The 14,556-nt window shown below is 44.6% G+C and overlaps 1 protein-coding gene across 13 annotated transcripts in view; it reads right to left on the minus strand.

The window, feature by feature from the left end:
- The window catches only part of slmapa (sarcolemma associated protein a), a 163,170-nt gene that overhangs the window by 80,960 nt on the left and 67,654 nt on the right, over positions 1-14,556 (minus strand). For all 13 annotated transcript variants that reach the window (XM_082967751.1, XM_045705714.2, XM_082967755.1 and 10 more), the window contains one exon: positions 10,686-10,722. In XM_082967751.1, coding sequence (XP_082823877.1) covers positions 10,686-10,722 — 37 coding nt within the window. The remainder of the gene's footprint in view (positions 1-10,685; positions 10,723-14,556) is intronic.

The raw sequence follows: 14,556 nt of genomic DNA on the forward strand, positions 1-14,556 counted from the left end.
GTCCCCCAGGGCTCTGTTCTAGGCCCTCTCCTATTCTCGCTATACACCAAGTCACTTGGCTCTGTCATATCCTCACATGGTCTCTCCTATCATTGCTATGCAGACGACACACAATTAATCTTCTCCTTTCCCCCTTCTGATAACCAGGCGGCGAATCGCATCTCTGCATGTCTGTCAGACATATCAGTGTGGATGACGGATCACCAGCTCAAGCTGAACCTCGGCAAGACAGAGCTGCTCTTCCTCCCGGGGAAGGACTGCCAGTTCCATGATCTCGCCATCACGGTTGACAACTCCCTTGTGTCCTCCTCCCAGAGTGCTAAGAACCTTGGCGTGATCCTGGACAACACCCTGTCGTTCTCCACTAACATCAAGGCGGTGACCCGATCCTGTAGGTTCATGCTCTACAACATTCGCAGAGTACGACCCTGCCTGACACAGGAAGCGGCGCAGGTCCTAATCCAGGCACTTGTCATCTCCCGTCTGGATTACTGCAAGTCGCTGTTGGCTGGGCTCCCTGCCTGTGCCATTAAACCCCTACAACTCATCCAGAACGCCGCAGCCCGTCTGGTGTTCAACCTTCCCAAGTTCTCTCACGTCACCCCGCTCCTCCGCTCTCTCCACTGGCTTCCAGTTGAAGCTCGCATCCGCTACAAGACCATGGTGATTGCCTACGGAGATGTGAAGGGAACGGCACCTCCATACCTTCAGGCTCTGATCAGGCCCTAAAACCAAACAAGGGCACTGCGTTCATCCACCTCTGGCCTGCTGGCCCCCCTACCTCTGAGGAAGCACAGTTCCCGCTCAGCCCAGTCAAAACTGTTCGCTGCTCTGACACCCCAATGGTGGAACAAGCTCCCTCACGACGCCAGGACAGCGGAGTCAATACCTGGGATAGGATAAAGTAATCCTTCTAACCCCCCCCCTCCCTCCCCCCAAAAGATATAGATGTACTATTGTAAAGTGGTTGTTCCACTGGATATCATAAGGTGAATGCACCAATTTGTAAGTCGCTCTGGATAAGAGCGTCTGCTAAATGACTTAAATGTAATGTAAATGTGTGTTATGACCAGTCGTACTATGTGATGTAACTGATGGGGTGTTATGACCAGTCGTACTATGTGACGTAACTGACGGGGTGTTATGACCAGTCTTACTATGTGACGTAACTGACGGGGTGTTATGACCAGTCGTACTATGTGATGTAACTGATGGGCTGTTATGACCACAGTCTAACTATGTGACGTAACTGATGGGCTGTTATGACCACAGTCTAACTATGTGACGTAACTGATGGGCTGTTATGACCACAGTCTAACTATGTGACTTAACTGATGGGGTGTTATGACCAGTCTAACTATGTGATGTAAATGAGGTGTTGACTAGTTTTACTACAGTGCCTTCGGAAAGTATGTTTACTAATCTATAAAAAATTATAACGTAAATATCACATTTGCATAAGTATTCAGACCCTTTACTCAGTACTTTGTTGAAGCACCTTTGGCAGCGATTACAGCCGAGTCTTGTTGGGTATGATGGTACATGCTTGGCACACCTGTATTTGGGAAGTTTCTCCCATTCTTCTCTGCAGATCCTCTCAACCTCTGTCAGGTTGGATGGGGAGCGTCGCTGCGCAGCTATTTTCAGGTCTCTCCAGAGATGTTTGTCCGGGCTCTGGCTGGGCCACTCAAGGATATTCAGAGACTTGTCCCGAAGCCACTCCTGTGTTGTCTTGGCTGTGTGCTTAGGGTCGTTGTCCTGTTGGAAGGCAAACCTTTGCCCCAGCCTGAGCACTCTGGAGCAGGTTTCCATCAAGGATCACTGTACTTTGCTCCGTTCATCTTTGCCTCGATCCGGACTAGTCTCCCAGTCCCTGCCGCTGAAAAACATCCCCGCTGCCACCACCATGCTTCACCGTAGGGATGGTGCCAGGTTTCCTCCAGACGTGACACTTGGCATTCAGGCCAAAGAGTTCAATCTTGGTTTCATCAGACCAGAGAATCTTTTTTCTCATGTTCTGAAACTCTTCAGGGGTCCCGAGTGGCACAGCAGTCTAAGGCACTGAATCTCAGTGCTAGAGGCATCACTACAAAGCCTGGTTCGATCCCGGGCTGTATCACATCCGGCCGTGATCGGGAGTCCCATAGAGCGCCGCACAATTGGCCCAGCGTCATCCGGGTTAGGGGAGGGTTTGGCCGGGGTAGGCGGTAGTACAATAAGAATTTCTTCTTAACGGACATACCTAGTTAAATAAAGGTTAAATTTAATTTAAAAACGGTGGCTTTTGGCAAACTCCAAGTGGGCTGTCATGTGCCTTTTACTGAGGAGTGGCTTCCGTCTGGCCACTACGAAGTGATTGGTGGATTGATGCCGCGATGGTTGTCCTTCTGGAAGAACTTTAGAGCTCTGTCAGTGTGACCATCGGGTTCTTGGTCACCTCCTTGACAAAAGCCCTTCTCCCCAGATTAGACCTGGCCACACTACGCAGTCTCTTAGTGGTTCAAACTTCAACTATTAAAGAATGATGGAGGCCACTGTGTTCTTGGGGTTCTTCATTGCTGCAGACATTATTTGGTACCCTTCCCCCAGATCTGTGCCTCAACACAATCCTGTCTCGGAGCTCGACGGACAATTCCTTTGACCTCATGGCTTGGTTTTTTTGCTCTGATATGCTCTGTCAACTGTGGGACCTTATATAGACAGGTGTGTGCCTTTCCAAATCATGTCCAGTCAATTGAATTTACCACAGGTGGACTCCAATCAAGTTGTAGAAACATCTCAAGGATGATCAATGGAAACAGGATGCCACCTGAGCTCAATTTCAAGTCTCAGAGCAAAGAGTCTGAATACTTATGTAAATAAGGTATGTTTATTTTTAATAGATTATCAAAAAATTCTAAAAGCCTGTTGTTGCTTTGTCATTAAGGGGTACTGGGTGTAGATTGATGAGATGTTTTCATTTAATCCATTTTAGAATAAGGCTGTAACGTAAAAAAAATCTGGAAAAAGTCAAGGGGTCTGAATACTTTACGAAGGCACTGTAGATAAAGACGGACAGACACAGAGTAAACACAGAAACACCATACCATATTCCCAGGAACCATATTCCCAAAGCCTTCACGGATGCCAGGATGAGGTTTCTTGGACGTCTGATTGTACCCCTTACAATTGTACCCCTTACAAAAGTGTTGCCCTCCACAACTCCCTGTCCTCCACGGATGAAGCTCATGAGCTAAACGCGGGATATGTGCCTCTCAACCTGGAGGGTGGAGGGTTGTGGCAGGGGACAACAATCTCAGAGAGCCAGGGCGACAAGGCTTGCTCGTTAAACAAGTTAAAAGGACTCCCCCCCCCCCCCCCCCCCCCAGACATATGGTTAGGAGAGGACAACTCAAACCCAAAGCCAGCCAATCAGATTTTTGGACTGCTCACACACTTGGACATACAGACTCAGTTCTTTGTGTGCACTGTTAACCTGTTATGGCTAGGGGGCAGTATTTTCACGGACGGATAAAAAAACGTACCCGATTTAATCTGATTAGTACTCCTGCCCAGAAACTAGAATATGCATATAATTATTAGCTTTGGATAGAAAACACTCCAAAGTTTCTAAAACTGTTTGAATGGTGTCTGTGAGTATAACAGAACTCATTTGGCAGGCAAAAACCTGACAAGGTTTCATGCAGGAAGTGGCCTGTCTGACAAGGTGTCGTTCTTCTTGTCTCTGTTTATTGAAGAGCGAGGATCTTAGCTGTCCCGTGACACTTCCTACGGCTGCCATAGGTTCTCAGAAGGCGGCAAAACGCTGAATCGTGGCTTTGCAGGCTCTGGCTGAATCAAAGTAGCGCGTTTGGGTAGTGGCTGGTTACAGTACTGTGAGACTCAGGCTCGTGCCCGCGTCGACCGAAAGCTTTGTTTTCTTTCCTCTGTTTAGCTAAATGGACATTCCCGGTCGGAATATTATCTCTTTTTTACGAGAAAAATGGCATAAAAATGGATTTTAAGCAAAGTACTTTTTAATCTTGTTAATAAAATGAAACCTGATTCTATGGCATCTCAGTGTTCAGTCATTTAGATTACATTGAACTACACCACCAGTAGAAGAAAGCCTGTAAAGTCTGTGGAACACAGCTCTTCTCTACGTCGTCAGTCTGTGGAACACAGCTCTTCTCTACGTCGTCAGTCTGTGGAACACAGCTCTTCTTCTCTACGTCACCAGTCTGTGGAACACAGCTCTTCTTCTCTACGTCACCAGTCTGTGGAACACAGCTCTTCTCCTCTACGTCGTCAGTCTGTGGAACACAGCTCTTCTTCTCTACGTCACCAGTCTGTGGAACACAGCTCTTCTTCTCTACGTCACCAGTCTGTGGAACACAGCTCTTCTTCTCTACGTCACCAGTCTGTGGAACACAGCTCTTCTTCTCTACGTCACCAGTCTGTGGAACACAGCTCTTCTTCTCTACGTCACCAGTCTGTGGAACACAGCTCTTCTTCTCTACGTCACCAGTCTGTGGAACACAGCTCTTCAGTAAGTTCTCAGCACCTGATGTTTAAATAAAATGCTTTCAAACATCTTGTATTGCGAAGAAATGACAACAGAGCTTTTTCAGCACACATCTTTATTCTGGCTTCTGAAAGTAAACCGCAATACAACATTGTCTGCTATGACCAGACATGTAAACAACAAAAGTGTCAAAGTTTCAGTGTAAATACAAATATTGATGAGGAATAGAAATATTTTTGACCAATAGTAAAACAGCTTCTGACTCCTGAGATGTCTGAACAACAGAACAAGTTGTTAATTTCACTGTGGTCCCAGTCATTCTCCCCACGTCCGCTTCTTGAAGTCACGCACGATCTCAGGGTCCCAGTCGTTCTCCCCACGTCCGCTTCTTGAAGTCACGCACGATCTCAGGGTCCCAGTCGTTCTCCCCAATGTCCTCTTCTTGAAGTCACGCACGATCTCAGGGTCCCAGTCGTTCTCCCCAATGTCCTCTTCTTGAAGTCACGCACGATCTCAGGGTCCCAGTCGTACTCCCCAATGTCCTCTTCTTGAAGTCACGCACGATCTCAGGGTCCCAGTCGTTCTCCCCAATGTCCTCTTCTTGAAGTCACGCACGATCTCAGGGTCCCAGTCGTACTCCCCAATGTCCTCTTCTTGAAGTCACGCACGATCTCAGGGTCCCAGTCGTACTCCCCAATGTCCTCTTCTTGAAGTCACGCACGATCTCAGGGTCCCAGTCGTACTCCCCAATGTCCTCTTCTTGAAGTCATGCACCAGCTCATGCAGTTGTTGATAGAATTCCTCAGCGTTTTGGCGAGAGTTCATCCATGAAATCCGCTATAGGTGCCAGGGCCCTGTGGAGAGGAGGAGAAGAGGGGGGACATTAGGAGTGTCTGGGGAACAGTGTACATGGTGAGGAGGAAAAAGGACAACAGAAGAGAGGAAAGGGGATCAGAGTAGAGGAAGAGTGAAATTATTTGTATTTATTTACCTCAAGGATAAGCTGGTGGCTCCGGTGCGTGACGTTCTTCAGATTGTGAGATATGTCTTCAATCATTTTCAATGTGTCAAGGGCTGAGTCTGCAGCTCTTTCCTCCCTTCTCACAGCCCTGCTGCTACTACTTTTGCTGCTCTGTGGCATCGCTGAGGAACAAGCCAGTGAACTAGGTCTTGGAGGTGGGCCCAGGATAGGACTTAACAGGTCCTACATGAAGATTGTTTCTAATTCTGCACTGCAGTTCAGTGCGGGAGATGGGCTTGGGGGCTGTTGACCAGGCAGTGCTGGGAGACAGGTGGTGCTGGGAGACAGGTGGTGCTGGGTGACAGGTAGTGCTGGGTGACAGGTAGTGCTGGGAGACAGGTAGTGCTGGGTGACAGGTAGTGCTGGGTGACAGGTAGTGCTGGGTGACAGGTAGTGCTGGGTGACAGGTAGTGCTGGGAGACAGGTAGTGCTGGGAGACAGGTAGTGCTGGGTGACAGGTAGTGCTGGGAGACAGGTAGTGCTGGGAGACAGGTAGTGCTGGGAGACAGGTAGTGCTGGGTGACAGGTAGTGCTGGGAGACAGGTAGTGCTGGGAGACAGGTAGTGCTGGGAGACAGGTAGTGCTGGGAGACAGGTAGTGCTGGGTGACAGGTAGTGCTGGGTGACAGGTAGTGCTGGGTGACAGGTAGTGCTGGGTGACAGGTAGTGCTGGGAGACAGGTAGTGCTGGGAGACAGGTAGTGCTGGGAGACAGGTAGTGCTGGGAGACAGGTAGTGCTGGGTGACAGGTAGTGCTGGGAGACAGGTAGTGCTGGGAGACAGGTAGTGCTGGGTGACAGGTAGTGCTGGGTGACAGGTAGTGCTGGGTGACAGGTAGTGCTGGGAGACAGGTAGTGCTGGGAGACAGGTAGTGCTGGGTGACAGGTAGTGCTGGGAGACAGGTAGTGCTGGGAGACAGGTAGTGCTGGGAGACAGGTAGTGGCTGGGAGACAGGTAGTGCTGGGAGACAGGTAGTGCTGGGTGACAGGTAGTGCTGGGTGACAGGTAGTGCTGGGTGACAGGTAGTGCTGGGGGGCAGAGAACAAAACCAGGTGGGGTCTCCATTCACCTGTTTGTGCCTTGAAAAAAAAGAAAAAAGTAGAGGGCTGTTTATTACACATATGCAAACCGATCAATGAACATGAAACATAACTAACTGAGACTACAATAGACTATATAAATGTTGCAAACGTTTGAGCCTGTCCAAGCTACTGTACTCAACTCTGCTCCCAACTCTGCAACATTACGACTAGCTGGACCTTGAAACCAAACTTTGACTTGTGTATAACCAACGTGGGAAGCTTATGATTCTTTCTGACAAAATGTTAGAACAAAAAGTTATGAAGAACTTTAGTTTATTTGGCTGGCTTACTCTGCACAAGTATGCGGCTAGGCTAGCTAGCTAGCAAAGTAGCTAGCGCTAGCTATAGTTAGCAGAACATGGCTAATTTTTTGTCGACTAAAATAGAAAATACAACATACCACATCCTTTGGTGAAGATGTCCTTCCCATGCTTCACGTGCTGAACAAACCAGCAGCGACATTTCCGGAGTAGACTTTCCAACGGCATCTTCACTGAGGACCTCGTTTCTTTTCTCGCCTTGACGAACTGTTAGCGAAACCTACTTCTTTGAACAAGTGGTTGGCTCAGACTCCAACGTCTCCGCAATCTCCCTCCATGAAGGTGTGTCCACATAAAAAATGAGTCTGTTCTCGGTTGGAAACACTCCTAACTGCCTCTGGAAACAACATCAGCACAATAACTGTTCGTCGGCTAACAAGGCTAACTAACACCGTGCGCAATGCTAAGCGTCGGCTGGAGTGGTGTAAAGCTCGCCGCCATTGGACTCTGGAGCAGTGGAAACGCGTTCTCTGGAGTGATGAATCACGCTTCGCCATCTGGCAGTCCGACAGACAAATATGGGATTGGCGGATGCCAGGAGAAAGCTACCTGTCGAATGCATAATGCTAACTGTAAAGTTTGGTGGATGAGGTATAATGGTCTGGGGCTGTTTCATGGTTCGGGCCCCTTAGTTCCAGTGAAGGGAAATCTTAATGCTACAGCATACAATGACATTCTAGACGATTCTGTGCTTCCAACTTTGTGGCAACAGTTTGGGGGAAGGCCCTTTCCTGTTTCAGCATGACAGTGCCCCCGTGCACAAAGCGAGGTCCATACAGAAATGGTATGTTGAGATTGTGGATGAATTGGAATGCCGACTGCGAGCCAGACGTAATCGCCCAACCTCACTAACGCTCGTAACTAAATGGAAGCAAGTCCCCACAGCAATGTTCCAACATCTAGTGGAAAGCCTTCACAGAAGAGTGGAGGCTGTTATAGCAGCAATGTTCCAACATCTAGTGGAAAGCCTTCACAGAAGAGTGGAGGCTGTTATAGCAGCAATGTTCCAACATCTAGTGGAAAGCCTTCCCAGAAGAGTGGAGGCTGTTATAGCGTCAATGTTCCAACATCTAGTGGAAAGCCTTCCCAGAAGAGTGGAGGCTGTTATAGCAGCAATGTTCCAACATCTAGTGGAAAGCCTTCCCAGAAGAGTGGAGGCTGTTATAGCAGCAATGTTCCAACATCTAGTGGAAAGCCTTCCCAGAAGAGTGGAGGCTGTTATAGCAGCAATGTTCCAACATCTAGTGGAAAGCCTTCCCAGAAGAGTGGAGGCTGTTATAGCAGCAATGTTCCAACATCTAGTGGAAAGCCTTCCCAGAAGAGAGGAGGCTGTTATAGCAGCAATGTTCCAACATCTAGTGGAAAGCCTTCACAGAAGAGTGGAGGCTGTTATAGCAGCAATGTTCCAACGTCTAGTGGAAAGCCTTCACAGAAGAGTGGAGGCTGTTATAGCAGCAATGTTCCAACATCTAGTGGAAAGCCAGTAAAAGGGGGACCAACTACATAATGTTAATGCTGATGATTTTGGAATGAGGTATTCTGTGAGCAGATGTGCATATTAGAAGTGGACCGATTATGACTTTTCAACGCCGATGCCGATTATTGGGGGGCCAAAAAAGCCGATACCGATTAAATAAATATATATGGATAAGAGCGTCTGCTAAATGGCTAAAATGTAAATGTGAAATTATGTCAAGTTAAAATAAGTGTTCATTCAGTATTGTTGTAATTGTGATTATATATATATATATTCAGTATTGTTGTAATGACAATTACAACAATACTGAATGAACACTTATTTTAACTTGACATAATTTTACATTTACATTTTAGCCATTTAGCAGACGCTCTTATCCAGAGCGACTTACAGTAGTGAATGCATACATTTCTTCCCCCGTACTGGTCCCCCTTGGGAATCGAACCCACAACCCTGGCGTTGCAAACACCATGCTCTACCAACTGAGCCACACGGGACCTAATAATACATAAATACAATCAATTTAGTCTCAGATAAATAATGAAACATGTTGAATTGTTTAAATAATGCAAAAACAAAGTGTTGGAGAAGAAAGTAAAAGTGCAATATGTGCCATGTAAAAAAGCTAACGTTTAAGTTCCTTGCTCAGAACATGAGAACATATGAAAGCTGGTGGTTCCTTTTAACATGAGTCTTCAATATTCCCAGGTAAGAAGTTTTAGGTTGTAGTTATTATAGGAATTATAGGACTATTTCTCTCTATACCATTTTGTATTTCATATACCTTTGACTATTGGATGTTCTTATAGGCAATATACTATTGCCAGCTTAATCTCGGGAGTTGATAGGCCTGAAGTCATAAACAGCGCTGTGGATCAAGCATTGCTAAGAGCTGCTGGCAAACGCAGGAAAGTGCTGTTTGAATGAATGCTTACGAGCCTGCTGCTGCCTACCAACGCTCAGACTGCTCTATCAAATATCAAATCATAGACTTAATTATAATAAACACACAGAAATACGAGCCTTAGGTCATTAATATGGTCAAATCCGGAAACTATAATTTAGAAAACAAAACGTTTATTCAGTGAAATATGGAACCGCTCCATATTTTATCGAACTGGTGGCAACACAGTCTAAATATTGCTGTTACATTGCACAACCTTCAATGTTATGTCATAATTATGTAAAATTCTGGCAAATTAATTAGTCTTTGTTAGGAAGAAATGGTCTTCACACAGTTCGCAACGAGCCAGGCGGCCCAAACTGCTGCATATACCCTGACTCTGCTTACACTGAACGCAAGAGAAGTGACACAATTTCCCTAGTTAATATTGCCTGCTAACATTAATTTATTTTAGTCAGACTGCTCTATCAAATCATAGACTTAATTATAATAAACACACAGAAATACGAGCCTTAGGTCATTAATATGGTCAAAACCGGAAAACTATCATTTTGAAAACAAAATGTTTATTCTTTCAGTGAAATACGGAACCGTTCTGTATTTTATCTAATGTTATGGCATAATTACGTAATATTCTGGCAAATTAGTTCGCAACGAGCCAGGCAGCCCAATATACCCTGACTGTGTGCAATGAATGCAAGAGAAGTGACACAATTTCCCTAGTTAATATTTCCTGCTAACATGAATTTATTTTAACTAAATATACTTCAGTGTATTGATTTTAAGAAAGGCATTGATGTTTATGGTTAGGAACACATTGGTGCAACGACAGTTCTTCCTTTTCGCGGAATGCGCTTGTTAAATCATGACCCGTTTGGCGAAGTAGGCTGTGATTCGATGATAAATTAACAGGCACCGCATCGATTATATGCAACGCAGGACAAGCTAGATAAACAAATAATATCATCAACCATGTGTATTTAACTAGTGATTAGGTTAAGATTGATTGTTTTTTTAATAAGATGCGTTTAATGCTAGCTAGCACCTTACCTTGGTTCCTTGCTGCACTCGCATAACAGGTGGTCAGCCTGCCACGCAGTCTCCTCGTGGAGTGCAATGTAATCGGCCGTGATCGGTGTCCAAAAATGCCGATTACCGATTGTTATAAAAACTTGAATTCGGCCCTAATTAAAATCGGCCATTCAGATTAATCGGTCCACCTCTAGTGCATATACTATTGGCTATGTAGTGTATGAGCATGAACTGTTTCGGTTGGGAAGCATGCCATAACCCTAACCACTTACCCCAATTTTAACTCTAATTGAATAGCAGTACCCCGCCCCCCCTACATACACAGAATAATGCATTGCAACACTTACCTTATCAACAGGAAGTGGTAAAGGTGCTTGGATGACACTGTGGAGAGGACAGAGGTCAAGAGTCAGAGTTCAGTTCAGAGCGAGGTTTATACAACAGTCAATAAATAAACTATTTAAAAATGTTGACAGTCCAATGGGAGAACAGAACAGGTAAATAGGAGCAGGAAGTTATTGACCTCTGTGCTGTGAATGATTGACAGAAGTCAGCAGAGTAACAGTGTGTATTAAGTTTGGGCTACATACTGTTTATACTGTAGGCCGGGGTATCTCGAAATACACACAGTAAGACTTTCAATCTCGTTTAAAAAAACACACACACACACACACACTTTGGCCTCATGGGCGGCTGGGGGGGCTGCGGGCGTGTAGGGGGGGCTGCGGGTGTGTGGGGGGGTCCGTGCTATGCCGCTGCTTATAACTATAAGAAATCTAAGACGTTTCAAATAAATAAAATCCAGCTCAGGGATCCAGCTATACATTTGGTTTGCTAACATGCTAACATGCTAGCTAAGTGGCTAAATGTCAAGATCAAACTTATTGGTTACAGCAGAGACATTCAATCCCTTTCCTGGATCAAGATCCCTGTTGCCTAAAGTGTTACGTGCGTAATTGTGTGAACTTCCGGTAATACGGTATACTAGATAAAACGTAGGACTGATTTCCTTATCCCACTCCAGCAGCTTTCCATACTGCACCCGCTGGGCTTTGAAAGGACTCCTGCACACTCACGCAACTGGCCCCAAACCCAACCACAGTCCCGCAGCGTTATTTCTGGCGCATGTGACAAAGCTCACTTTGGGAGCCATTGTCCCAGCAATGTTGCGCCATAAAGGCAATATAAAACGCGCAAAAATAACTTAAGAAATAGGTTAAAATTATCAGAGATTCTCACGTGGCCCATTATATTAGGCTATCTGTATTACTGGGCTATATCAGCCAATGGGTATGCCTAGGCAAACGCATACAAAGCAGAAAGATGTCCGTTTCCAAATCATCTACAAGACAACAAAAAATATTTTAAAAATCTCAGTCTTCCGTCTGACCGCCTTGCTCACAAGCATGGGGGAGAAAAAAACGTCAAGACTTGCCGCAAATGATCTGTGTGGAGACACGCGGGAAATGCAGCCCTCTACCGTATACCCCGGTATGGTACAGAAACGGTATGAAATCCTGGATACAAACCAACCCTAGAGGCCGTGTGTGTGGGTATTGTTGGTGCAGTGCCAGTGACCGCAGCACCCACAGCCTTGTGCAGCAGTACTCAGGGAGTATTTGGGAAGGTTAGCGAGCGCACACATTTCCTAGAAGGCAAAAGGTGACTGATTTATCGGTGTCGTAAACCCCCCCACCCACCCTAATCTCTTCACACCCCTTGCTGGCAGAGGACATTTAACATTTTAAAGCTCAAAGCTATGTACATAAAAGCTCAGTTACTATAAATAGTTCTAAGGTCTGTCAGTGAATGACATTAGGACAAATGGCCATGGCACTAAACACAATATTGCACCTTGTGAATCCATTCTACTGTTACAACTCAACAGCAATAAGTTGAAAGCCTGAGTTTTTTTTTTATACCAAAATAAAGAATTCCGTACCAGCGGTAGGTATTGGGTCTGGATTCAGACAGCGGCTCGCCAGTCGAGTATGGCTGGCATAGTGATTCAGAGAAAATAATTCATTCATTCATTCTAGGGCTGTTCCCGTCAAAAGAATATCGGTTACATTTTACATTTTAGTCATTTAGCAGACGCTCTTATCCAGAGCGACTTACAGTAGTGAATGCATAAGTTTCATACATTTTTTTTTTTTTTTTTCCTACTGGTCCCCCGTGGGAATCGAACCCACAACCCTGGCGTTGCAAACACCATGCTCTACCAACTGAGCTACATGGAAGGCCGGTTGGTCCAAATTTTTTAAAAGGTGTATTTTCCCATATAGAGACACCTTATGTTTCCCATATAGAGACACCCTATGTTTCCCCATATAGAGACACCTTATGTTTCCCATATAGAGACACCTTATGTTTCCCCATATAGAGACACCTTATGTTTCCCCATATAGAGACACCTTATGTTTCCCCATATAGAGACACCTTATGTTTCCCCATATAGAGACACCTTATGTTTCCCCATATAGAGACACCTTATGTTTCCCCATATAGAGACACCTTATGTTTGAATAAAATCAACTATATGTTCGCTACTGAGCTTGTCTGATGCTTTAAGCACCGTGATTAAAATTGAAGACACAAATTACCAAAAAAAAGGAGGGAGGCAGAGATCAATATAGCCTAACCAGAAGAAGGAAGAAAAAAAAAACCCTGTTCGCGAACCCATTCCGTCCACTGCTGTTAGCGGTCAGCAACCTTTTCCAGTGTCAAGTTATCCTACCATTTATACTGATCTGTGTGCCAGTTAGGATTTTCAGATGGACATTTAAAAAAATGGAACAAGTTTAATTTCTAATAAAGTCTTCATATTTCAAAATCAAATGTAGTTACTAAAAAAAAAATCTAAATGAATTTTTTTTTAATACAAATCTAAAAGTAACTAATTGCCAACAAATAAAAACATTGCAGCCTGCAGGTAGAAAATATCCTGATCAAAATAAATATCCTATTAAATCACATTAGGCTACGCAAGGCCTGTCTGCAAGGAACTTGGAAACATTGTATCAACTATTAACTTGGTCCAGTCCAATCATGCTAGTAAACTCACAACATTGTATAAGACAATATTAAATAGTATCAAATCCCCAAAATGGGAACATTTATAGGCCAACATTTGCACTCAGGCCAGGTAGACTAATCCTACTTCTATACTGACAGGAGCGATCCAAAACAAAAATTGACAAATCATAAAATTTAACTAAAACAAACCAAGTGTGCTCTCTGCAAACAACGTGTCCACCCCTACAACGATAAGACTGTAATAATATATTGAACGCGTTAACCAAAATGATTGTAACCAAACAAACATTGTAGATTCGAAATGGTAATAAAACAGTAACAAAAAATTGTACAACTGGTAATACTGGAGTGCCACCCCCGCAGCCTCTAAATGGATTAGTCCACTCAGACAGGTGTGAATCAGACTTTCGTCTCATGTGCCATATTATTATTATTATTAATATATATCTATCTATATCTCTATCTATATATATATATATATCTCTATATATCTCTATATATCTATCTCTATATCTCTCTATATATCTATCTCTATATCTCTATATATCTATATCTCTCTATCTATATCTATAAATATCTATATATCTATATCTATATATCTATATATCTCTCTATCTCTATATCTATCTCTCTCTATATCTATCTATCTATCTATATCTATCTATATCTATATGTATATCTATATCTATCTATCTATATCTATATCTATATCTATATATATATGCCACTGCTCGACTACAGAAATCTTGGGTCGACCATCAGCCAAATCGACCAAACCATTGACCAGTCGACTAAACGGGGGTCATTTCACCACTTGGCGTTCTCTCTGGTCATATAGACTACGGATTAGAAGGTAGACTAGAATAAACCAGCTGGTCTGGGTCGCCGTGGCACCGCTCATGCAGCCATTGTACTGAGTAGAGAACCAGCTGGTCTGGGTCGCCGTACATGCAGCCATTGTACTGAGTAGAGAACCAGCTGGTCTGGGTCGCCGTACATGCAGCCATTGTACTGAGTAGAGAACCAGCTGGTCTGGGTCGCCGTACATGCAGCCATTGTAACTGATTGTAACCTACTAGAATCATGACGTGGTTGTTTCCTGCTCCTCAAAACGTGATTACTACTGTGGATCTTACATCACACACACACACACACACCAAACCACATCTCAATGAGACAAAC

The sequence above is a fragment of the Salmo salar genome, chromosome 22, assembly GCF_965601325.2.
Source record: "Salmo salar chromosome 22, fSalSal1, whole genome shotgun sequence".
In the NCBI taxonomy this organism is placed as follows: domain Eukaryota; kingdom Metazoa; phylum Chordata; class Actinopteri; order Salmoniformes; family Salmonidae; genus Salmo; species Salmo salar.